The sequence below is a fragment of the Bufo bufo genome, chromosome 5, assembly GCF_905171765.1.
Source record: "Bufo bufo chromosome 5, aBufBuf1.1, whole genome shotgun sequence".
In the NCBI taxonomy this organism is placed as follows: Eukaryota; Metazoa; Chordata; class Amphibia; order Anura; family Bufonidae; genus Bufo; species Bufo bufo.
Window position 1 is genome coordinate 48,419,038 of NC_053393.1, and position 23,790 is coordinate 48,442,827.

Consider the following 23,790-nt stretch of genomic DNA (forward strand, 5'->3'; position numbering starts at 1 on the left):
TTTCCGTATGGCATATACAGTATACAGTAATTACATAGATGAAACTGGGCTGGGCATAACATTTTCAATAGATGGTTCAGCAAAAAACGGAAAGAACGGAAACGGAAGACATACGGATGCATTTCCGTATGTGTTCCGTTTTTTTTGCGGACCCATTGACTTGAATGGAGCCAAGCACCGTGATTTGCGGACAAGAATAGGACATGTTCTATCTTTTCACGGTACGGAAATAGGGAAATACTGAAACGGAATGCACACGGAGACACTTCAGTATTTTTTGCTGAACCATTGAAATGAATGGTTCAGCATATGTACCGCATACTGAACTACAAAAACGACCAGTATACTGAACGCAAAATACTGTCGTGTGCATGAGCCCTTAGGCCTCTTTCACACTACAGTATTTTGCGTTCAGTATACTGGACGTTTTTTGAGTTCAGTATACGGAACAGATACTGAACCATTCATTTCAATGGTTCAGCAAAAAATACTGAAGTGTCTCCGTGTGCATTCCGTTTCAGTATTTCAGTATTTCCGTGCCGTGGAAAGATAGAACATGTCCTATGTTTGTCCGCAAATCACGGTCCGTGGCTCCATTAAAGTCAATGGGTCCGCAAAAAAACGGAATGCATACGGAAGGCATCCGTATGTCATCCGTATGTCATCCGTTTTTTGCGGATCCGTCATTAACAAATGCTAGGCCCAGCCCACTGTGGCCATGTGTTTCTTGTTGCCAAACTTTGGCTGAGCACAAATACAGGTGGCTTCCGTTTTTGATCCGTGAAAAACGGACCGTATACGGGAACCATACGGAAACCATACTGAAAGGTTTTTGCGGACATACTGAACGGAAACGGAGACACAACGGAACCCAAAAACGGGACAACGGATCCGTGAAAAACGGAACGCAAAACACTGAAATGGACATACTGTAGTGTGAAAGAGGCCTTAAGGACAGGCTGCCAATGTCGGAAAAGGCCCTGTAATTGTTGACTCTTTGACTAACATAGGATAAGACATTTTTGGCCGACAAAGAAAATGGTGTAATATTGACCCTCAACGATGATGAGGTCCAACGAAATATTTAGGTCATTCAGCGCTGGGGTCCTCATTGCTTAGTATGTTCTTCCTCAAGTTACTTTTCACACTCCAAAAACATGTTAATACGTTACCTGACTTCTTATGAAATGAGAAGAATAAAAGAAAACCAGCACTCACCAGCAAAGATTTTTGGGAGTGCCGGTTTTCTTTCATTCTTCTGATTTTGGGATTACCTCCACACAAACCGAGCACCCCTCAACCAGTACGCTGTGCCGCCTGACTTCATTACACAGTATTTCTTATGAAATGAGTCCTAGCCTGAGTTAGAAGTATAATATTTAGTGATTGATTTGAGGGATTACAATTTGTGTATAGCGCTGTGGAATATGCTGACGATATAGTGCTCCCAGGTAATGCAGTTGGTTTGCAGTACTGTAGGCAGCATGGTGACTCAGTGGTTAGAACTGGGGTCGTGGGATTGAATCTGACCAATGTCCACATTTGCATGTCGTGCATTCTGTATGTTCTCCATAACAGTTCTTTTCGGTTCTCTGGTTTCCTCCTTGATACATCTATCTGCAATTATGTTATGTTTATGCCCTGTACACCAGCAGAAGAGGTATGGTTTGCAGTGGTTGGCAGGAACATGGTTAACCACCCTGTTCCTCCCTTCTTGGTAGGAGTGGGCTGTTCCTGCTTCTGGAAAGTCCGAGTCCAGACAGAGAGGAGATAGGAAGCACATGCCAGAGCTCCTACTCCAAGGGACCATGACCAACATCTCCTGTGAGACCTTCACTCCAGGAAGAGTATCAAAATCGAAAACACTACTTCCAAAAAGCTTCAGTGTGCCTAGACAGCAGAGTGATTAGCGAAATCACAGCTTTTTATTAGATGCTGCAAATGAGGGACTACGGCTCAGACACCTATCATCTAGACCTCTTCCACACCTGTCAAACACCAGACCTGTGGACACCTACATCTACAGGTGCCTGCTAGTGCCATTCAATTGCCACCTAACCAGCCACCATACATAATCATCTGGTGACCAAAACTGCACTTTGCATCTACTATTGCTGGATGTACCATAAGTTATATTTTGCAAAGAGAGACTGTTACATTTTTACGTTTGGCCTGCTTCTTCAAACCACCTTTCCATTGCAGCGATCCCCAGGGAGCAATGGCCTGAGTAAGTACACCATGACACAACATCTCATCCTGGCCACTACCACTCCCATCCTGTACACTGACTCTTTAGGGGCTCGCTGAACATACTGATAGGGCTATGACATTGGCCCCTGTGTATGTATGTGCTCAAGTCAGGAAAATTTGATTGTGAGCCCCATCAGGGAGAAGGACGTTAATGGTGACAATCCCTGCACACTGCTGCAGAATAGGTCGGTGCTGTATAAAAAAACTGAAAAACAATAACTACATATGTATCAGGTTGTGATTTCGTTTCACCTGTATTATTCACTGGATTTTTTGGGACTCCAAATTTCAGCAGGATAATGCAATGCCTCTGGCTCCATACACTGAGATTTCTAGGTCATCCACCAGAATTTCCCTGCTATGCATAAAAAGGCAAAATACAGCCGCCTGTTCATATTTCACATTCAGACTGGTGGATATAAGTTTGGTCTCCTACAGCTGTTACCTGAAGGGAGAAGGGAGGACTCTTGGTTCTAACGTTGACCCCAATCTTTCTGTTGTTCTCATGTTCACCATGGTTACCTTAGTCTTGATAAGAAAGATCAAGTTAGATCCTCCTTATGGTGTTAGGCTTTTTCTACCCAGTGCTAAAGGTCTCCGTGTCAGTGTCTCCCACCATTTCCTTTCTGTGTCCCTTAAAGGGGTTTTCTGGTTTGCATCAACATCCTATAAAATAATCATGTGTGAAGGTCGCTGTAATTTTGTAATGTATTTCTTTTACCTTTATTGCTCCTATCTCCCATTCTGGGCTGTGGTCACATGACCCTGTCCATGCAGCTCTTCCTGATTTTCTGTGATGTTATGTCCATGGGCGGGGCAGTGATAGGGGAGTGTCTATGTAACTAGCTGGGTGGGAGGAGCTATAAACTAGCTGGGTGTTAGGGGGCGGGACTGGAGCTGTGGCAGAGAAAGGAGCAGTGCATCATGGGTTTGGTTGGATACAGAAACAGAAAGTGCTACATACAGGATGGAAACAAACCAGAGGGATTGGTTTACATGGTGAAAATGGGTCAGGAGAGTCCAAATTTAATTGCATGGGGAAGCAGCTACATGAGCATAATCGCTGGTTTTAATAAATGACCCCCATAGTGTCCAGATTGTATTTACGTCCTTGGGTAGAGGGACCATCAGGCACTAAGACCCAGGCGTGACTGCAGCCTCTGCATCCCCTGGAGTTTCGCCCCGGCTCAGATAACCCATCTGCTATATTGTGATAACTTTTTTTTATGTTCTATATTTGTTCTCTACATGACAAGGGTTATTCTCCGGCATAATGTAATGATATTATGTAGTAGCTTGCACAGATCAAACCGTATTTGCAGTAAGTAGATGTTATATACTGGGCCATATGCCTGAAATGTATGTGCTTTTTCCCATGCCAGGCTCTGTAATCTAGACAGATGTAGTGATTTAACCCAAGACGACGTGACCACTGAACAGGATCATCATATAACTTTATTTTACACTTGCCTTCAGTACATTTAAATTTACAGACGCGTAACAGTACATGCTGGAAACAGCGAGCAAACCATACAACCATTCCTTGTGATCATCGCTGACTGACGGCGCATAGGCAGGTTTGATGGTTCCTGACAGCCCCCCGACCGTCTTATCATATATAACCGTACCATACAGCGTTAAAGGAATAACCGTACCATACAGTGTCTGATTGCCACCGCCATATGGTGCCCAAATAGCATTGTGGCCCAGGGTTAGAAGAACATGGCTGCTGTTCATGGGTTGTGTGTTATATTACAGCTCAGCCTCAGTTAGTTCAATAAAGCTGATATGCAATACCGGAGACAGCCCATGCACAGGAGTGGCGCTGTTTATAGAAGAAAGCGTCCATATCTTTCTAAGGGTTCTAGGTTCACACCTCCGTTTTAACTGATCCGAGAACAGCCTGCCGGAGTTCACCGGATCTGGCCTAGCTGGATACTTCCGTTCACCGCCGGTCCCCATCGACTATAATGGGATCCAGTGGGGATCTGGCAGCTTTCTGGCATAAGTGCTGTGTTTCGGCCCGAACAAAAACTGTTGCATGTTGAAAGCTGAAAAAATATACAGGAAAGTGGCCTGAACCCCCTTGATCCCATTATAGTCAATGGGGTCTGGTGGTGAACAGCAGCATTTGGCTAGGCTGGATCCGGTGAATTCTGGCATACTGTTCTCTGCCAAAACAGCCTGCCAGATCAGTGAAACGGATGTGTGAATCTACTTTCACATCTGCAGCATCCTGGATCCTGCAGACTGTTCCAGCAGAGAACAGCCAGCCGTAGTTCTCCAGATCTGGCATAGCCAGATAGCACCGCGCACCTCTGGATCCAATGGATTATAATAGGACCTGGCAGGGATCCGTCCAGCGGAAAGTTGCCGTATCCCAGCCAGATTCCATTATAGTTCATCGGGTCCAGTGGTGCATGACACTACCAGGCTATGCCTGATCCGGAAAAATATCCTACCGTTTTATGTATTCAGCTTCTCTGCAGACTTTTGTCAGGCACAATGTCTCGTAGGACTACCTCAGCTTAATGTAATGATACCTTCCACTTCTGTTACATAATTCTGGAGAAAAGTACTTTTAATCTATATGCGAATGGGCACTTAAGTGCACTGAGGGCGGGCCCAAGACACTTTGTGCCCCTTAACTCCTCCTGCTTCCTCTGCCAGCCTCTTTTTACTGCTTAGCAGGGCCAGGTTCGTGGATAGTCATCTCAACTAGTCATGTCAATCAAGAAGGAGAGGGAAGGGCTGACAGAGGAAGCAGGAGGATCAAGGGTGCACAGAGTGTCTTGGACCCGCCCTCAGTGCACTTTTTCTTCAGAATACTAAAGATGTCATTACGTTCACCTGAGCTAGCCCTACAAGGCAGCGTGCCTGGTTTGTCGTGACAGAGTCCCTTTAACCTTTGCAGATTCATTAGGCCTCTTTCAGACGGGCGTTGCGGGAAAATGTGCGGGTGCGTTACGGGAACACCCGCGATTTTTCCGCGCGAGTGCAAAACATTGTAATGCGTTTTGCACTCGCGTGAGAAAAATCGCGCATGTTTGGTACCCAAACCCGAACTTCTTCACAGAAGTTCGGGCTTGGGATCAGTGTTCTGTAGATTGTATTATTTTCCCTTATAACATGGTTATAAGGGAAAATAATAGCATTCTGAAAACAGAATGCATAGTACAATAGCGCTGGAGGGGTTAAAAATAAATAAAAAATAATTTAACTCACCTTAGTCCACCTGATAGCGCAGCCCGCCTTCTCGTCTGTCTCCTTTGTTGAACAGGACCTGTGGTGACGTCACTCCGGCCATCACATGATCCATCACCATGGTAAAAGATCATGTGATGGATCATGTGATGACCGGAGTGACGTCACCACAGGTCCTGTTCCTGTAATGAATGCTCACCACAGGTCCTGTTCAACAAAGGAGACAGACGAGAAGGCGGGCTGCGCTATCAGGTGGACTAAGGTGGGTTAAATAATAATTATTATTTTTTTAACCCCTCCAGCGCTATTGTACTATGCATTCTGTATTCAGAATGCTATTATTTTCCCTTATAACCATGTTATAAGGGAAAATAATAATGATCGGGTCTCCATCCCGATCGTCTCCTAGCAACCGTGCGTGAAAATTGCACCGCATCCGCACTTGCTTGCGGATGCTTGCGATTTTCACGCAGCCCCATTCACTTCGTGAAAAACGCAGAATATAGAGCATGCTGCGATTTTCACGCAACGCACAAGTGATGCGTGAAAACCACCGCTCATGTGATCAGCCCCATAGAAATGAATGGGTCGGTATTCAGTGCGGGTGCAACGCGTTCAACTCACGCATCGCATCCGCGCGGAATACTCGCCCCGTGTTAAGGGGCCTTACCCATTACCTTCTGACACAATATGGTAGGCTGCTGATAAATTGATATATGTCCCACCCGCCCCCCAAAAAATTATGAATTTAATGAATTAAAATATATTAAAAAGATAATACATCATCATTAATACAAAATTGAATGATGTGATCTGCTGATGTTATAACTACATTTATACATCAATGGATCTTTTTTTTGGGGGTCGGGGAAGAGAAGAAAAATCTTAGACAAAATGAACCGACTGATTTTCCTTTAATATCTCCTAATTTTCGGTTTCAGGGGAAAAGATGTGCAATGGTGTCTAGTTTAGCTAAGTTGACTGAATGAGGTCAGCACAAGTGAACAGGAAATGATAGACCGCAAAATCCAGTCTAGCAAATACCTTTCATGTAAGCCGAAGTGTTCCGAAAATCTGCCTTCCCAGAAAGAGAAACGTTACAGCCAATTACATTGTGTCTTCTCTGCACATCAGATGACAAGGAGGCGGAAAATTGGAAGACACCGAAGGGACAACCTTCACCGTCACTTTGACCATGTACCAGCCTCATACCGTAAAGTCTACAGGGGTTCAGGTTGGACGGTGACGCCATTTACCCTTCTACCCTGGACCACTTTTTAATCCATCCTTGCTCCTATATGAGGTCAATGTCCCAGGATTTTTATTAGCAGAGGCCTGACTTGAAGCTCCTGAGTTCCCAAAGCAAAGTGTATGGCAGTCCTTTCCCCCACCTACCATGGAGGCAAATGACACCTTTCTACATTGCTATAACTTACCACTAAAAATAAACACACAACAACTTCTTCTTTGGAATAAAATGGCCACAATGCTTTATTAAGGATAAAACCATAATAAATAATTTAATAAATAATTAAAAACCACAATCATCATAATTTAACGAACCATCAAACCATTAGATAAATACCGAAATCCACTCAGAAACACTGAGTGATACGGCCCCTCTAATAAAGCAAAGCGACAGATAAGAAAAGATAATTATGAAGGGAGGGCGGGGCGACGATGCGGTCCTCTTCAAACTGACCCAGAAGCCCCACTAAACCCCACAATTTAAAGGAGAAATCCTACCCGCCGAAAGCAGGGCAACAAATCAGGACCCACAGCAACAGCATCAGCCAATCAGCTGTGGAGCTACAGCTGCCTCAGAAGATCTACTCAAACCAGCTGGAACCGGTCCACAATTCAATCTTGAGGTAAAATATTAAATAAAAGAGCGGGAAAGGGAGAGACACAGAAAAAAAAGGGGGGGGGGGAGAACCAAATAGGACCCTACCTAACTAAATTAATGGTGCCATTGCCCCTATGCTAAACGCTCTGGGGGGCCCATAACATTCACCCTGTGTCCTTCTATGTGGAAGAAGGGCTTTGGGGCCTCCTGGGACCAGGTGTGAAGGCTAGCTCCGCACCCTCTAGAGCAGGGATGCCCAACCTGCGACCCTCCAGCTGTTGCAAAACTACAACTCCCGGCATGCCTGGACAGCCTACAGCTATTAGGGCATGCTGGGAGTTGTAGTTTTGCAACAGCTGGAGAGCCGCAGGTTGGGCATCCCTGCTCTAGAGCTACAGACTGGCTCATTCCTTTTCTAATTGGATTCCATCCTTCTCCAGAACATGGAGCAAACCATAGTACTGCTTGGATGTTTCTGGAAAGTATCGCAGTGTCTATATCATAAGACTATATACAGTCAGTGTGGGGTTCCCGTGGTAAGAATGTTTTTTGGGGGGATCCTGATGCCCCAAGGGCCCTGCTTTATTTCAGAGACAAATGTGATTTTAGATAAATGAAACCCATTACCGTTATGAATATGGCCACCAGATGGCATTGCATTAGCACAACACAATGGGGGTCATTTATTAAGGAATTTGCGACTATTTAAGTTGTAAAAATAGTTCAAGACCCTTTTTTTAACCGTCCATTTGACAGTAATTACTCACACAGTGAGGGGGGTCTTGGGGGCCATGCTGGGGCCGGGATTTCGGCCTCAGGAAATTTACTAACATTTATGGCTGGAAATAGGAGTAAATGTTGTCAAAAAACTACTCCAGCCCCTGCACGAACTGCCTTAGATTTTCCTAAATTAGCGACTCTTACGGCAACGCAGGGGGGAATCTAAGATGGGCAGGTCTTAATAAATGACCCCCAATGTGGCTGGGTGTTCATGGGGTGGGATTCATAGGGGGGTATTTCAGTGACCACTAGACTGCCAGCCCATAAGGGCCAATGATGGCTCGAATTTCTGGGTTAATGGCGGTATTACCTTCAGATTTGTGTAGCAATTGACCGCACAAGGTTTTAATTTGTATTACTTACTCAAATTAGTTCCCCAGAGGAACAGCAATGGATCATTTATCTCTGATCAATTTCTGTGCCGACCGCGGGATCTGCCACCTATTGGCGGCCTGTACTCGCCATTTGAAACACTAGTAGGTACAAGTCCAGTCCAGCAGTTAGTGGTAATCTGCATGCGGATCCTGTGATCAAGAGTGACAGCCATATGCTTTAACTTGCTTGTGAGCTTCTGGTGGGTTTGTGCTTACAACTAGGACAGGCAGAACTGCAGTGTAGAGAATGGTGGTGTAGCAGAGCAAGGAGCCTGATTTTAATGGGTTCTTGCAGGTCCAGGATATTAAAGGGGTTCTCTGGAATTTTTAGATTCATGGTCTATCGGTGGGGGTTTTCTGTTTGAAGAAGCTGAGGTGCTCACTGGAGTTCCAGTCAGCACAGCAGCCTCCTTGCAGCTTAAGAAGCACAGCGCCATCCATTGTATAGTGGCTGTGCTTGGTATTGCAGCTCAGCTCCATTTACTTGAAAGGGATTGAGCTGTGCCTAGGCCGTGTGAATGATGAACGTGATGTCACCGTCCTAGGAAGAGGCCTAAGCGCTCACAGAGAGAGAGTTGGACCCCCGCCAATCTAATATTGACGGGCAAGGTTAAAGTAAACAGCCCAAAAGTGGGCGTTCCAAGGTCAAGGCTTTCCCGGGGGCAGGGCTTAGATGCCTCGATGTTACCAGCTAAAACGTTGGTAAGTATGCATGCACACCATCTACTTAGTGGGGCAGGGTACTGCAGTAGCAACCCATTGACATGAATGGGAAGAAGCCGCATTATCGATAATCGTTATTGACACGATAAAAGCACTACGAGAATTTGGGAAAAGTGTACCCATATGTGCTGTCATTGGTGCGAAGATGAAAATAATCTCTCAGCTTCGCCGTTTGCCGATAATGTAAGTTTTACAAAATTTACAGAGAGAGCCCGGAGGGTCACTAGGTGGTTCCCCGATTTGTGTATTTTCCGCAGAGATCCCGATCCCCGGCGTCCCTGCGCCGCTGAACTCCTAAACACTTTCATGTCGAACATGTGAAGCTCTTAAACGCAAACTTGTTCAGTGTATATTAGATATTGCTCCCATGAGGAAGCAGCGAGCAAGTGCTGACGGTGCTGCGGAAATTAAACATATACTGCAAGAGGGAAGCATTAATTAAGAGAAATTATTAGGAAAATGACTAGATCAGAGGAAATCATCATTCAGCCCCAGGTGCTGGATCATCACAAACAGCATTGAAGGAAGACTGAGGAACGCCTCGTAGGACGCCGCTTGTCGCACGTTGAGAGTGAAATTAAAGGAGTTGTCTGGTTTAAAAAATTTATTTTCCAATGTTAGGGAATTCTGAGCTGAAGGGGTATTCCCATTTTGGGAAGTGATGGCACATCACTAGGATAAGCCATCCCTTTAGGACCCCAGGGACCTCCACCAATTCTGAGAAAAAAGGGCTTGAGTGCTGGGCCACCTACTACGTTTTCTGTGCACTGTGGTGCTCCCGGCCTCCCGGCTGCCTGCTCAGCTCACTGGAATTGGGTGTCACTGGAGCTCTCCGCCGGACGCCACTGTGCACTAGAAAGCAGTGAAGGGGACACGGCTCTAAAACAACACTACATCCCCTTCATTCTCATGTTCGTAGAGGTCCTAGGGGTCAGAACCCACCAATCATAAAGTCATGGCCTATCCTAGCAATCACCTTGTAAGATTGGAAGACCTCTTTAGTAGTGTTGAGCGAACTTCTGTTTTAAGTTCGGCGTCTAAAGTTCGGCTTCCGGTTAGCGGAGAATCCCGATATGGATTCCGAATTCCGTTGTGGTCGGTGGTAGCGGAATCAATAATGGCCGATTATTGATTCCGCTACCACGGACCACAATGGAATTCGGAATCCATATCGGGATTCTCCGCTAACCGGAAGCCGAACTTTAGACGCCGAACTTAAAACAGAAGTTCGCTCAACACTACTCTTTAGTAGAGAGAGAGGTCCCCCCCCCTATTTCAAAGCCCTCATCTTTTAGTGAGAGCAGTGTTTACTCTGGAGGACCCAGCAACTCTGTGCATTAGGCCACTTTCACATTAGCGTTTTTTGCGGATCCGTCATGGATCTGCAAAAAACGCTTCCGTTACAATAATACAACCGCATGCATCCGTCATGAACGGATCCGGTTGTATTATGTCTTCTATAGCCATGACGGATCCGTCATGAACACCATTGAAAGTCAAAGGAGGACGAGTCCGTTTTCTATTGTGTCAGAGAAAACGGATCCGTCCCCATTGACTTGCATTGTGTGCCAGGATGGATCCGTTTGGCTCCACTTCGTCAGGCGGACAGCAAAACGCTGCAGGCAGTGTTTTGGTGTCGGCCTCCAGAGCGGAATGGAGACTGACTGGAGGCAAACTGATGCATTCTGAGCGGATCCTTATTCATTCAGAATAAATTAGGGCAAAACTGATCTGTTTTGGACCGCTTGTGAGAGCCCATGACGGATCTCACAAACGGAAAGCCAAAACGCTAGTGTGAAAGTAGCCTTACATGTAAAGTCCATTGATTTCAATATGAACTGTGTAATGCTCCATTTCTCCTGTGGTGGCACTGTTGGAATATTGAACACCTCCTGCCAGGTTCCTCTGAAGGTTAGAGCTGATCGCTGGAGGTCCCAGCAGTGATGCACCTTGTTAACAACAATCTAACAAGAAATGATTGTCCACAGCAGACAGCCTCTGTAAATTCAGTTTATTAACCTAATCCTGAAAATAGCAGAGCGCTGGCTCAGCGATTTCCGAGGGCCCATAAGAGTGAACGGGAGCAGTGGCCGGTCATGCACGGTGCGCTCCCATTCACTTCTATGGGGAGCGCGCTTGGTGGTGGCTGGACCAGAGCCCTCCAACCACCACCTTTGCGGGGCTCCGTTCCCGATATAGGTGCAGGTCCCAGCGGTGGGACCCGCACCTATAAGGCAATGGGGCATATCCTAGCGATATGCCCCCATTGTCTGTGATGAGACATCCCCTTTAACAGCAAGAAAAGTTCTAAAATTAAAAAGTTACCACTGCTCACCTGTTCATTTCTTCTTCCGCTCCAGCACTGCATCTGTGGTCCCGGGCGCTCTTTGTCTACATTGCTGCAGTGTTGATGTGCTGTACATCCACATGAGAACAAAGACCAGCGAGGGATCTCCACCAGTGATGGTCAGTTCGCAGTGTTCGCCAGCGAACACATGCGGGCTGCCATCTTTAGTAAGGTAGACTCACCCGTCCGGCGATGCACAGGTAAGCCCTTACCTTTACCAGGAGCCGGTCTGAAATCAAATGCAGTCACCGGGAGCAGGCAGTTCTGAGAACAGCCGCCGGGGGCCTTCATCGGGCTGTTCTCGGAACTGCCTGCTCCCGGTGACTGCATTTGATCTCAGACCGGCTCCCGGCACAGGCTCAGTTAAGGACGGGTGAGTCTACCTTACTAAAGATGGCAGCCCGCATGTGTTTGCTGGCGAACACTGCGAACTGACCATCACTGATCTCCACAGCATCAGCGCTGGTGTTGTGGGGGATTTACCAGGGATTGGTTTTGGTTAAAAAAATATAAAAAATATATATTTTACTGTTTGCTGTTGTGCAATTTTTTTTGCTTCAGACTGCACCTTTAATTTTCATTTTACTTTTTAAATATTTTTTTCATACGAGTGTGTTTGTACTATGTCCATCTCCTGCCAGTTTTCTGTATGTTACATTGTATAATGTATTGATTATGGCACACAATAATTGCTGTAATTCAATTATCTTGTTACTTTAGTAATTATATCATCATGTATTCAAATAGCGTTTTTTGTTGTACATTAGCATATGTCTGACTATAATCACAGCATAAAAAAACACTGCAATCAGAAATCTAAATGTTCATATAAATTCTATTGGCAAGCTTTAAAGGGGTTGTCTGGGATTTTGATATTAATGGCCTATCCTTAGGACCTTAGGATAGGTCTTCAATATCCGATTGGCGTATGTCCGAGTCCCGGCCGGCACCCATCCCAATCAGTTGTTTGAAGAGGCAGCAGTACTCTGTGAGCGCTGTGGTCTCTTTCTAGGCCAGTGATGTCACATCCATTGGTCACGTGACCTAGGCACAGCTAAGTCCCATTCAAAGGAATGGGCTGAGCTGCTATACCAAGCACAGCCACTATACGATGTACGGCGCTGTGCTTGGAAAGCTGCGAGGAGGCTGCAGCACTCACTGGAGTGCAGCGGCCTCTTCAAACGGCTGATCGGCAGGGATTCTGGGAGTCGGACTCCCTCTGATGACTAGAGATGAGTGAAGTTATGGAAAATTTAATTCAGCTGCTTCGCCTGATTTCACAAAGAAGTTTGCTTCATGACGAATTTATTAGTCACAAAACGCATTTCTTTGTATGGTTCTGTCCTTGTCATATCCGTATTCTCTGTTCCTCTGTTGGGGTTCCTTGGGCCCACCAGAGGAAATTATTCTTGGGGCCAAAGCCCTATATTATCGATAAAGTGTAATAAGTTTGAATCAAAGAAATAGATCCTAGTAGCAAGTGATTGGCTCCAAAGGCAGCTCCAAATGGGATTTTTGGGCCCTCTGTGGCTTCAGAGAATGGGCCCAGCTGGTGGGCCAGTTCTTCCCTGCCCTATATGAAAACTAAAAACTGAATAAAATTTGAATGGAAAAAAAGTAGCAGGAAAGGATTGTGTCCGGAACAGCATCAAATGAGTTTGTGTTCTGCTGCACATTGTTGGTCTTATTATAGTAGGGACCTCCTATTGTGTCAGAATTTGGGCCGTCTTGGTTGGCAAGACTGGCATTGTCACAGTAGAACAGAACCTATAATAGATGAAGATGCAACTCATCGAGTCATCGTAAAAGTGGAACAAAGTTTATATTAACACAGGCAAGTAAAAAATCATTACAATAAAACACAAGCTAGGAATAGGGATGCAGTACCCATTGTGACATCACTACAACAGAACACAGCCTAGAAATAAAATAAAACACAAACACTACTGTGCAGTGCGCTAACACCATCACAATGAAAATAAACCATATCAATAAAAGCACCATCTGTTGTAACGTCCTTATAAATGAATATGACATCATCACAATAGAGCATGTTTTTATGATTGAGGACACAAGCTATTGTGACATCACCACTTCATCCGAAGTCGCTTCGTTCAAAACTTCAGAATAACACTGTACGGAGATTCGTTTCCATACAGTATTAAAATGGATGGGCTCCGATGAGCCAAAGTACCGTAAGTTATTCACGAAGTCCCGCGTGACTTCGTTGAATAACTTTGGAAGTTAATTTTTTAAGTAGAAAACCACTTTAAAACTTGAAACCGAACTCGACTTCGGTTCTGACTGGTACCTCAGACTGTTTTCAGTTGTGATTACATCCAGGTTTGCACCACCAATGAGGCCAGGCGAGGTGATCGCAAAAGTTTGTGTCCTTGTTTTTTAGGCTGTGTTCTGTTGCTATGATGTCGCCATAGTCTGTGTCCTCATTCATCAGTTGTTTTACAGTATATTGATCCTATTATAATAGACTGTGGCCCTGATTTATCAACAGAGGACAAACTGAAGTTTGTCTAATTGTGTAAAGGGAATGGTCTGTGTGGCAAGTTTATGAAAGTGGCGCACAGCGCTTGTTGAATATAGCACATTTCAGACATCTAATTTTGCCCTCACAGCTAGGGCAGTTTGGGAGTAGAGACTATTTTTTCGGACATTCCCTATGATAAAAAAGGCCAAAAACCAATGCATTCCATAAGAACATCCACAAAAGAGCTGGATTTCTGACTTAGGCTACTTTCACACTAGCGGCAAGGAACTCCGGCATCCGTGCTTCCGCTAGTGCACGCGTGTCCCCGGACTACCGCTCCGGCCCCATTGACTATAATGGGGGAAGGCCGGAGTTCCAGCGGCAGCACCGCAAACTTGCCGAGAGGCGGCCGGAATAAAACATGTCGCAGTTTTATTCCGGCCGTCTCTCGGCATGTTTGCCGTGCTGCCGCGGAGCGCACACATTCGTGTGCAGGACGCCTTATAATATTATTTTATATTCTGTTTTATTATCTGATTCTGCATTTTTATTCGGTTTTCATTGAATGACTATTAGGTCTCACCTCTGCACCAAGGCTACTTTCACATATGTGTTTTGGCATTCAGGATTTTGAGATCCGGCAGAGGATCTTGAGGCTAGGTCTACACGACGACATTTGTCGTGCGACAGATAGGACACAACTACACTGCAACATTTTGTTGCACCAATGTTGCTCAACGATTTTTATAATGGCAGTCTATGGTGTCGCACTGCAACATGCGACATGCTGCGACTCGAATGGATTTTCTGCGACTGTTGCGTCGCAGTCGCAGCATGTTGCAGTGCGACACCATAGACCGCCATTATAAAAATTGTCGCGTGACATTGGTGCAACAAAACGTCGCGCAACAAATGTCGTCGTGTAGACCTAGCCTAAAACCGGGCCAAAACGGTTCTGTTTTCTCCCCATGCATTCTGAATGAAAATAGATCCGTTCAGGATGTCTTCCGTTCCGGTAGCATTCCGTTTTGTGACCGGTCATCGAAACGGAAGAAAACCGGATCCATCACTAAAAACAATGTAAGTCAATGGTGACAGATCCGTTTTTTTTTTTACGATCCTAAAAAACCGGATCTGTCACCCATCGACCTTCGTTGCATTTAGTGATGGATCCGGTTTGTTTCATTTCGATTTCACACGGCCGCATCCTAACGGAACGGATGCATCCTGATGTGTAATCAAAACGGAACCGTTTTGGTCAGGTTTTGAGATCCTCTGCCGGATCTCAAAACCTCAAACCAAAACGCATATGTGAAAGTAGCCTGACTGTTCCATATGTTGGCTTTACAGGAGCCTCCTGGCATATAGGAGACTAAGTGAGGAGAGTATTGTGAGTCATTAGGCAGCGAGGGGGAGCAGGAGCTAATCTTCCTCCATCGTTTATTGTCCACAGTGGGATCTTGTGAGACTTTGCCTACGGTTTTGAAATCTTTTGTATCATTGAGTGTTTATATCATGTTATAATACACTGTGGTAATGTATGTCACATGTTTTCAGTCTTTTGATGTATTATTGTATTTGGCCTTGCTCAGAGGGTATTGTGGCAATAAAAAATTCAATGCACACCACAAAGAGAGCCAAGCGGAAGACAGGACAGAGTGATAAGAGAACTGTCATGTTATACCTTTGTTTGATCTTTCCTCATCTTTCCTTTACCGCTCTATCTTCTCTGTCTGATCCTCACAGGTGACATGGAGTATTGGATGGAGCACACATCTTGGCACAGCAGCGAAGCCTCCCCAATGTCTTTGGTGAGACATGTGGGGTCCTAACATTCAGTTTCCTTCACCATCCACACCTCCCTTTGTTTTATTTTTCTTTTCATTTCTTTACCTATGCATGTTTTCTTTTCCTTTATTTTATATATATCCTTTTTTTTTTATCCCACACTTGTAGGGGACAGTCAAAGGGGAAAAAGAAAAACTAGTGAGCAGGCAGTTTTGTCGGATTCTAACACCTTGTCTGAAAGACAAAAGAAAATGGTGTGCTTTGGAGCCCACTCATTGGAAGAGGATTTGGAATGGTCAGAGCCTCAGATAAAAGACTCTGGGGTAGATACGTGTAGTAGCACCACCCTTAACGAGGAGCATAGCCATAGTGAGAAGGTACTGACAATTGTGGAAGCCTGCCTTTGGATCTGCTCATTTGGTCTTCGTTTGCTCTCTGTCACTCATTTAATTAAAACATTTTTTAACAACGAGACAGGGGGCTTATTCGAAGACTGCGGTGTGATGTCGCAGCCATCTGCCAACATCCAGCCACTCTGCACGTTTTTGGCCCTAGCTGGCAGCCGGGAGCTGCATCTGCTGTCTTTGAATGAGCTCCATACTGTTTTCTAGACACTGTAGTATTTCTTAAGGTGCAGAAAAGAAAAACAAAACAAAAAAACCAACAAAAATATATAAAATAAAATACAAAAAAAAATATCACGTAAAGAAAAACAGAAAAAGAATGCAAATAAAACGGCACGTTCTTGTATTGCCGATGTTGGCAATGCAAGAATGAGAATTGTCAGGCTCGGAGAAATTTAACCTTTTCATCTCACTGCATATTCTAGAATGTGATATCATCTCCATTCAGCAAGCTTTATTGCCATTAAGGATGCAGTTGATTTGGCTGATTGTTAGCGTTAATCCCACATGAACCGGTACAAGTCAATATATAAAATACACCAAAAAAAAAAGTCAACAATACAAATAAAATAAAAAAAATTGGGTCTGTTTGCACAGAAAAGTTGTTTTTCTTTTTTCCCTTTCACTTTCATGTCATGTCTGTCCTTTTCATTTGTCGTCATAGTGTTTTTTTTGGTGTGGTTTGAGTTGTAGCGTGTTGGTCTCCGTTCAGTTTGTTTCTTTGGGGTTTTTCTTTTTTTTAGTGTGTTGGGAGCCATGACATTCGTGTTTGTCTTCTCAATGTGCTCTTTCTGTAATGTGGAATCTGCATGGGGCATGAACTTATGAAGTCGAAGCAGCTGTGATTACACAAAATATATGCGCCCGTCCGTCACCTCACACAATGATATCCTGAATTTGACGCAGTAGGAAACGCGTTTCTGGTCACTTTCGAGAGAAAGTGAAATAAATCTATAAAAATAAGGTATGACATATTTTTTTATCTTAGCAAATAGTAAATATTGTATATGCTTAGGTTCTAGTTTATCTAGAAGGCAGTGCAGAATAGAGCTTTGGTCTGATGATAGCCCCTGTCTGTATGAACCTCATGTTGTCAAGAGGACATCTGCAAATTTAACCAGAAGGGAGAAGAGACCCCTGACACTCTTAGGTCATCAGGTAAGTTGATATTTTTTAAAGGTTGCTGGTTATGTCTGAACCCTCCAAGCAATGGCAGGTTGTCTATCTATCTATCTAGAATGAAGGAAGAAATATATATATATATAATAGATAGATAGAAAAATAGTTCCACACCAGCAGTAAAGCCATCGGGCAGGCTGCTCTGGCAGAGGAAAAGCCTGCCGGAGTTCACTATGTCCATTCTAGCTGGATAGGGTCATGCACTACTGGAGCCCATTGACTTTAATAGGATCTGGCAGGGATCCAGCATGGTTTCCTGCATGAATGCCGGGTTTTTGGCAGAAAAAAGTCTTGACAGACCTCATTATAGTCAATGGGCTCCAGTGGTGCACAACCCTATCCGGCTAGAACGGACATGGTGAACTTCAGCAGGCTATTTCTCTGCCAGAACAGCCTTCCGGATAGCTTTTGCTGCAAGTGTGGAACTAGCCTTACATAGATAGACAGATAGATAGATTGTAAGACTTACTGAGTGATCAGAGTCTTGAGGTAGGTCTCTTCTGACCAGTCTTGTGACCTGACAGATGGTGTGCTTTGTAGAATACAGGTACTTTAATATATTTTTTATTTATTCACTATGTATTTTCAGCGCCTCTAGAACGATCCTGTGAGGCCTCAATATTCATAGTATGGTATTGCACATGAAGTACCTTTTCTAGAAGCCTATAATACCATCTACGCAGGTGACTTCTTACAACAGCCAAGTATAACCTCCGAGCTCATGTCATCCCAAGAGCCCACTAAAGGGACCAAAGCTGAATATTTAAAGTCGATCTATGATGCACCATGTCTTCTATGACCCTCGTGCTCAGTATACAGATAGTACATAACTTACCATCATTTCCACCATGTCTTCTTCTCAGGCTTCTTGTCTGAGTAAGAGGACATAAAACAAGACTGTACAGCAAGCAGAGGCAGTATAGCAGACATCTTCTGTATGGCGGTCACACAGGTAGGGAGATAAGTGGCTGCTGACAAGAATCCATAAATATCACTGCAGTCTTTATAGACCTCATTAGATGAGGACACTTGCAAGCATGGCCTCTTCTCTATTGAATTCTATGGCCAGCAATCAGTGAACTAGAGTCACCAGAACTCCTGATCTTCCTATGAAGGTGCCACACATTAGGCTTTTATGGCCTATCCTCCTTAGGCTACATGCACACGACTGCGCCATGGTTTGCGGTCTGAAAAGTGTGGATCCGCGAAACACGGATGCCGTCCGTGTGCGTTCTGCAATTTGTGGAACCGAACACGCCACCCATTGTTGAAATGCCTGTTCTTGTCCGCAAAACGGACAAGAACAGGACAAGTTATATTTTTTTTTGTGGGGCGACGGATCGGAACTTTTGGGGCCCCATTGAGTGAATGGGTACACAACCGAAAAAATGCGGCTCGGATGTGGACCAAAACAACGGTCGTGTGCTTGAAGCCTTAAAGACAAACTGTCCCCTCTCCTCACATGTCTATTTTAGTAACTAATTGGGTTCCCCATGGAACAACCGTTCTGGATCATCTATTCTTCTGACTCTACGATGTTCCTTTCCTTTATTAATCCTGCTAGAAGTTACGAATGGATTACTTGCAGTGAAAATCCAGATGGGGTGTGTGTCCCTGCACAGTCTGACAGTGGCAGCGCTGATTGGATAGTGTCAGACTGTGCAGGGACACACCCTCTACTGGTTACACCCATCTGGACCTTCATTGCAAACTGCTGGCAATTCATTTACAGCTTCTAGCAGGAATAATAAAGGAATGGCACAATACAGAATCATAAGAATAGATGGTTCAGAATTGTTATTACATGAGGAATGCATGTAACTTCTAAAACAGACATGTCGGGAGAGGGGACCGGTCCTTTTTAAAAGGAATCTGTTAGTTCCAAAACACCCCCAAACTAAAGTAAGGATACATTCACACTAGCGTTAATGTTTTCCGGTATTGAGATTCGTCATAGGGTCTCAATACCTGAAAAAATTGCTTCCATTTGGCCCCATTCATTGTCGATGTGGACCAAACGTAACTGAACAGAACGGAATGGTCAAAAATGCTCATACCGAAAAGCAAATCGCAGCATGTTGTAGTTTGCTTTCCGTCCTGGGATGCGGAGCAAGACGGGTGACCGTCATGACCCACAATGCAAGTCAATGGGAACGGATCAGTTTTCTTAGACACAATAGAAAACGTATCCGTCCTCCATTGACTTTCAATAGAGTTCATGACGGATCCGTCTTGGCTATGTTAAAGATAATACAACCGGATCCTTTCATAACAGATGCAGATAGTTTTGCCGGATCCAGCAAAAACGCTAGTGTGAAAGTAGCCTAAAAGGTGCATAGTTTAAGTGATACTGACTTATGTAATTTTTATCTATACAGGGAGTGCAGAATTATTAGGCAAGTTGTATTTTTGAGGATTAATTTTATTATTGAACAACAACCATGTTCTCAATGAACCCAAAAAACTCATTAATATCAAAGCTGAATATTTTTGGAAGTAGTTTTTAGTTTGTTTTTAGTTTTAGCTATTTTAGGGGGATATCTGTGTGTGCAGGTGACTATTACTGTGCATAATTATTAGGCAACTTAACAAAAAACAAATATATACCCATTTCAATTATTTATTTTTACCAGTGAAACCAATATAACATCTCAACATTCACAAATATACATTTCTGACATTCAAAAACAAAACAAAAACAAATCAGTGACCAATATAGCCACCTTTCTTTGCAAGGACACTCAAAAGCCTGCCATCCATGGATTCTGTCAGTGTTTTGATCTGTTCACCATCAACATTGCGTGCAGCAGCAACCACAGCCTCCCAGACACTGTTCAGAGAGGTGTACTGTTTTCCCTCCTTGTAAATCTCACATTTGATGATGGACCACAGGTTCTCAATGGGGTTCAGATCAGGTGAACAAGGAGGCCATGTCATTAGATTTTTTTCTTTTATACCCTTTCTTGCCAGCCACGCTGTGGAGTACTTGGACGCGTGTGATGGAGCATTGTCCTGCATGAAAATCATGTTTTTCTTGAAGGATGCAGACTTCTTCCTGTACCACTGCTTGAAGAAGGTGTCTTCCAGAAACTGGCAGTAGGACTGGGAGTTGAGCTTGACTCCATCCTCAACCCGAAAAGGCCCCACAAGCTCATCTTTGATGATACCAGCCCAAACCAGTACTCCACCTCCACCTTGCTGGCGTCTGAGTCGGACTGGAGCTCTCTGCCCTTTACCAATCCAGCCACGGGCCCATCCATCTGGCCCATCAAGACTCACTCTCATTTCATCAGTCCATAAAACCTTAGAAAATACAGTCTTGAGATATTTCTTGGCCCAGTCTTGACGTTTCAGCTTGTGTGTCTTGTTCAGTGGTGGTCGTCTTTCAGCCTTTCTTACCTTGGCCATGTCTCTGAGTATTGCACACCTTGTGCTTTTGGGCACTCCAGTGATGTTGCAGCTCTGAAATATGGCCAAACTGGTGGCAAGTGGCATCTTGGCAGCTGCACGCTTGACTTTTCTCAGTTCATGGGCAGTTATTTTGCGCCTTGGTTTTTCCACAAGCTTCTTGCGACCCTGTTGACTATTTTGAATGAAACGCTTGATTGTTCGATGATCACGCTTCAGAAGCTTTGCAATTTTAAGAGTGCTGCATCCCTCTGCAAGATATCTCACTATTTTTGACTTTTCTGAGCCTGTCAAGTCCTTCTTTTGACCCATTTTGCCAAAGGAAAGGAAGTTGCCTAATAATTATGCACACCTAATATAGGGTGTTGATGTCATTAGACCACACCCCTTCTCATTACAGAGATGCACATCACCTAATATGCTTAATTGGTAGTAGGCTTTCGAGCCTATACAGCTTGGAGTAAGACAACATGCATAAAGAGGATGATGTGGTCAAAACACTCATTTGCCTAATAATTCTGCACGCAGTGTATACTCACTTGCGTTCCGACGCTGTGCTCCCACAAACCAGCAGTAAAATGCATTGAGAGGACTCCTGAGCTCACCACCTAATGGAGAGGACTCAAAGAGGAGTCCTCTCAGTGCATTTTACTGCTGGTTTGTCGGAGCACAGTGTTGGAACGCAATTGAATATAAAGAGAAAAATTACATAGTCGGACTCAGCATCACTTACACTATACACCGCTTGCTCTAGTTTGGGGGGTGTTTTGGAACTGACATACTCCCTTTAAGATAGAAATACCCTAAAGAGGTTTCCATGAATTTCCATTGATCCGTTTGTGATTGGTGGAGGTCCTGAGAAGAAGGGATGCTCCCTGGAGCGTCGTAGCCCCTTTACTGCAGTATAGACACAGCGTCGCACCGGTCTGTGCTTCCAGGCTCGGACTGCCCCACAGGGGTACAGGGGAATCCCCCGGTGGGCCCCTGAGCAAGGTGGGCCCCTAGTCTCCCACCCCCTGCACAAGTGGCACATAACACAGTAGACTTACTGCACTAAATACATATATTCAATGCAGGCACCACAACCAGCAGATGTTCATATAAAAACTTGATAAATTATTTATTATATTGGAATGTATCCGTACGGTGGGCCCCCAAAATAAATTTTACTGGTGGGCCCTAGGTACCCCAGTCCGACACTATGTGCTTCTATGTTTCGTTCATGTGTCTGGTACAGAAGCTCAATCTTGCTACCTGAATAGACCAAGCTGCAGTACTAGATACACATCTCTGTGTCTGGTACTACATCGAGAAGTCCTCTGCATGCTTGCTAATTGACGGGCATCCCACCCCTAAGAATAGGCCATCAATGAAAGATGCATGAAAACCCCTTCAACACATGGAAGACATCTACCATCACGTCAGGACACCGAGGAGGACACCCGAGATATGTTTTGCATCCTTTTACATATTCAGCCTGCACCTTAGAGTAGCCCAGATCCTTCAAACACAAATAGCACGCGTGATATATGCAAATAAAAGGTTAGGAGCCAGAAAGTCACATTTTGGAGCAATTTAGTGGAATAATGCAGGAGCTGTAGGATGGTAATAATTACTCCCACTCGCCGAAGTGTACCAGATTATTTCCTGGGTATTTTAAACTCAGAGAAGCAGATAGCTCATGAGACATTTAAAGGGGACACGTTCCTAATTCTCTATCTCCATGTATATACTGTGTATTCCCCGAGCAGAGATCCTATAAACCTCGGGATCAGTGCTGGTTGCTGTACATGTTGTCCATAATCTCATCATAGAATCTGCTTGGATTTACCTACAATCTGGATGAGCCTGTGAACAGAGAGTTCTCCGATGAAGGGTCTTCTCTCTTGGATTTAAAAATCTAATTCAACCACATGCCCCATGATCATAAGCATCAAATGATTGGCCACCATAAGACACATGAGGCAACACCTTTAAAGGAGTTGTGCCACAAGAAATATTCTATATTTTTCAAACCAGCCCCTGGATCTGAATACTTTAGTAATTGGATCTATTTAAAAATGTATTATAGTCACTGAGCTATTCAATAAAAGATATCTGTATAGCGCCCCCTGCGGTTTGTTCTTTTCCTTATTTCTTGTCCACCTCGCAGAGGTGGTCGCACACGCCAAGTTTAAATCTTCAACTGTCACCATCTACTGTTAGAAGCAGGGAGAGAGTTACAGGAATATTGTAATTTCTGTGACAAATTTAACAGTTGTCACACACCGTTTGTTGAATTTGTCACACACCCAGTGATTTTTCGGGCTAAAGTCTAATGCTAATGTTATTTATTATAAAGGTGGAGGGGGAATAGTAAAAAGCACACACACACAAAATGTCGCAAAAGCCACTCCACTCATAAAACAGCCCCAGACACTCCACTTTTACACATTACACCCATGCATGCCTGAATGCATACACCAATTTTATGTTGTAAATGTTAGGCTACATTCAGACGACCGTAGGTTTTTTATGGTCCGCAAATTCTGGATCCGCAAAACATGGATACCGGCCGTGTGTGTTCCGCATTTTGCGGACTGCGAATGGCTGGCCCAATGACAGAAATGCCTATTCTTGTCTGCGATTGCAGACAAGAATAGGACATGCTCTATCTTTTTTGCTGGGCCGCGGAACGGAACTAAGAATGCGGACAGCACACGGCGTGCTGTCCGCATATTTGCGGCCCCATTGAAATGAATGGTTCTGCACCCGTTCCTCCAAATTGCACCCTTAAAATGTGAGCTAAGAGAGAAAAGTGTCAAACTTTTAGCAGTGAGCGTCCAGCCTGTCACACGGTGGGATACATTTTGTGCATTTCGGTTCTAAGGGGGTAATGTATCGATTTGCAAACTTTTGCCCACTTGTTTTGAAGCCCTTTTTTGCAACTAGTTTACAAAATGTCATATGCTTTTTTTTTTTAATTGTCACACTAATTACTTTTGGATTTTTCCATCTAAAGT

At 44.4% G+C, this 23,790-nt stretch overlaps 1 protein-coding gene across 11 annotated transcripts in view; it reads left to right on the forward strand.

Annotated features, from left to right (window-relative positions):
- Positions 1-23,790, forward strand: part of RIMS2 (regulating synaptic membrane exocytosis 2) — a 638,194-nt gene that overhangs the window by 346,936 nt on the left and 267,468 nt on the right. For 6 of the 11 annotated variants that reach the window (XM_040432565.1, XM_040432552.1, XM_040432558.1 and 3 more), the window contains one exon: positions 15,966-16,174. In XM_040432565.1, the coding sequence (XP_040288499.1) occupies positions 15,966-16,174 (209 nt within the window). Of the gene's footprint in view, positions 1-15,755; positions 15,821-15,965; positions 16,175-23,790 lie in introns of all 11 variants that reach the window. The other 5 variants (XM_040432551.1, XM_040432553.1, XM_040432561.1 and 2 more) reach the window with 1 other exon arrangement.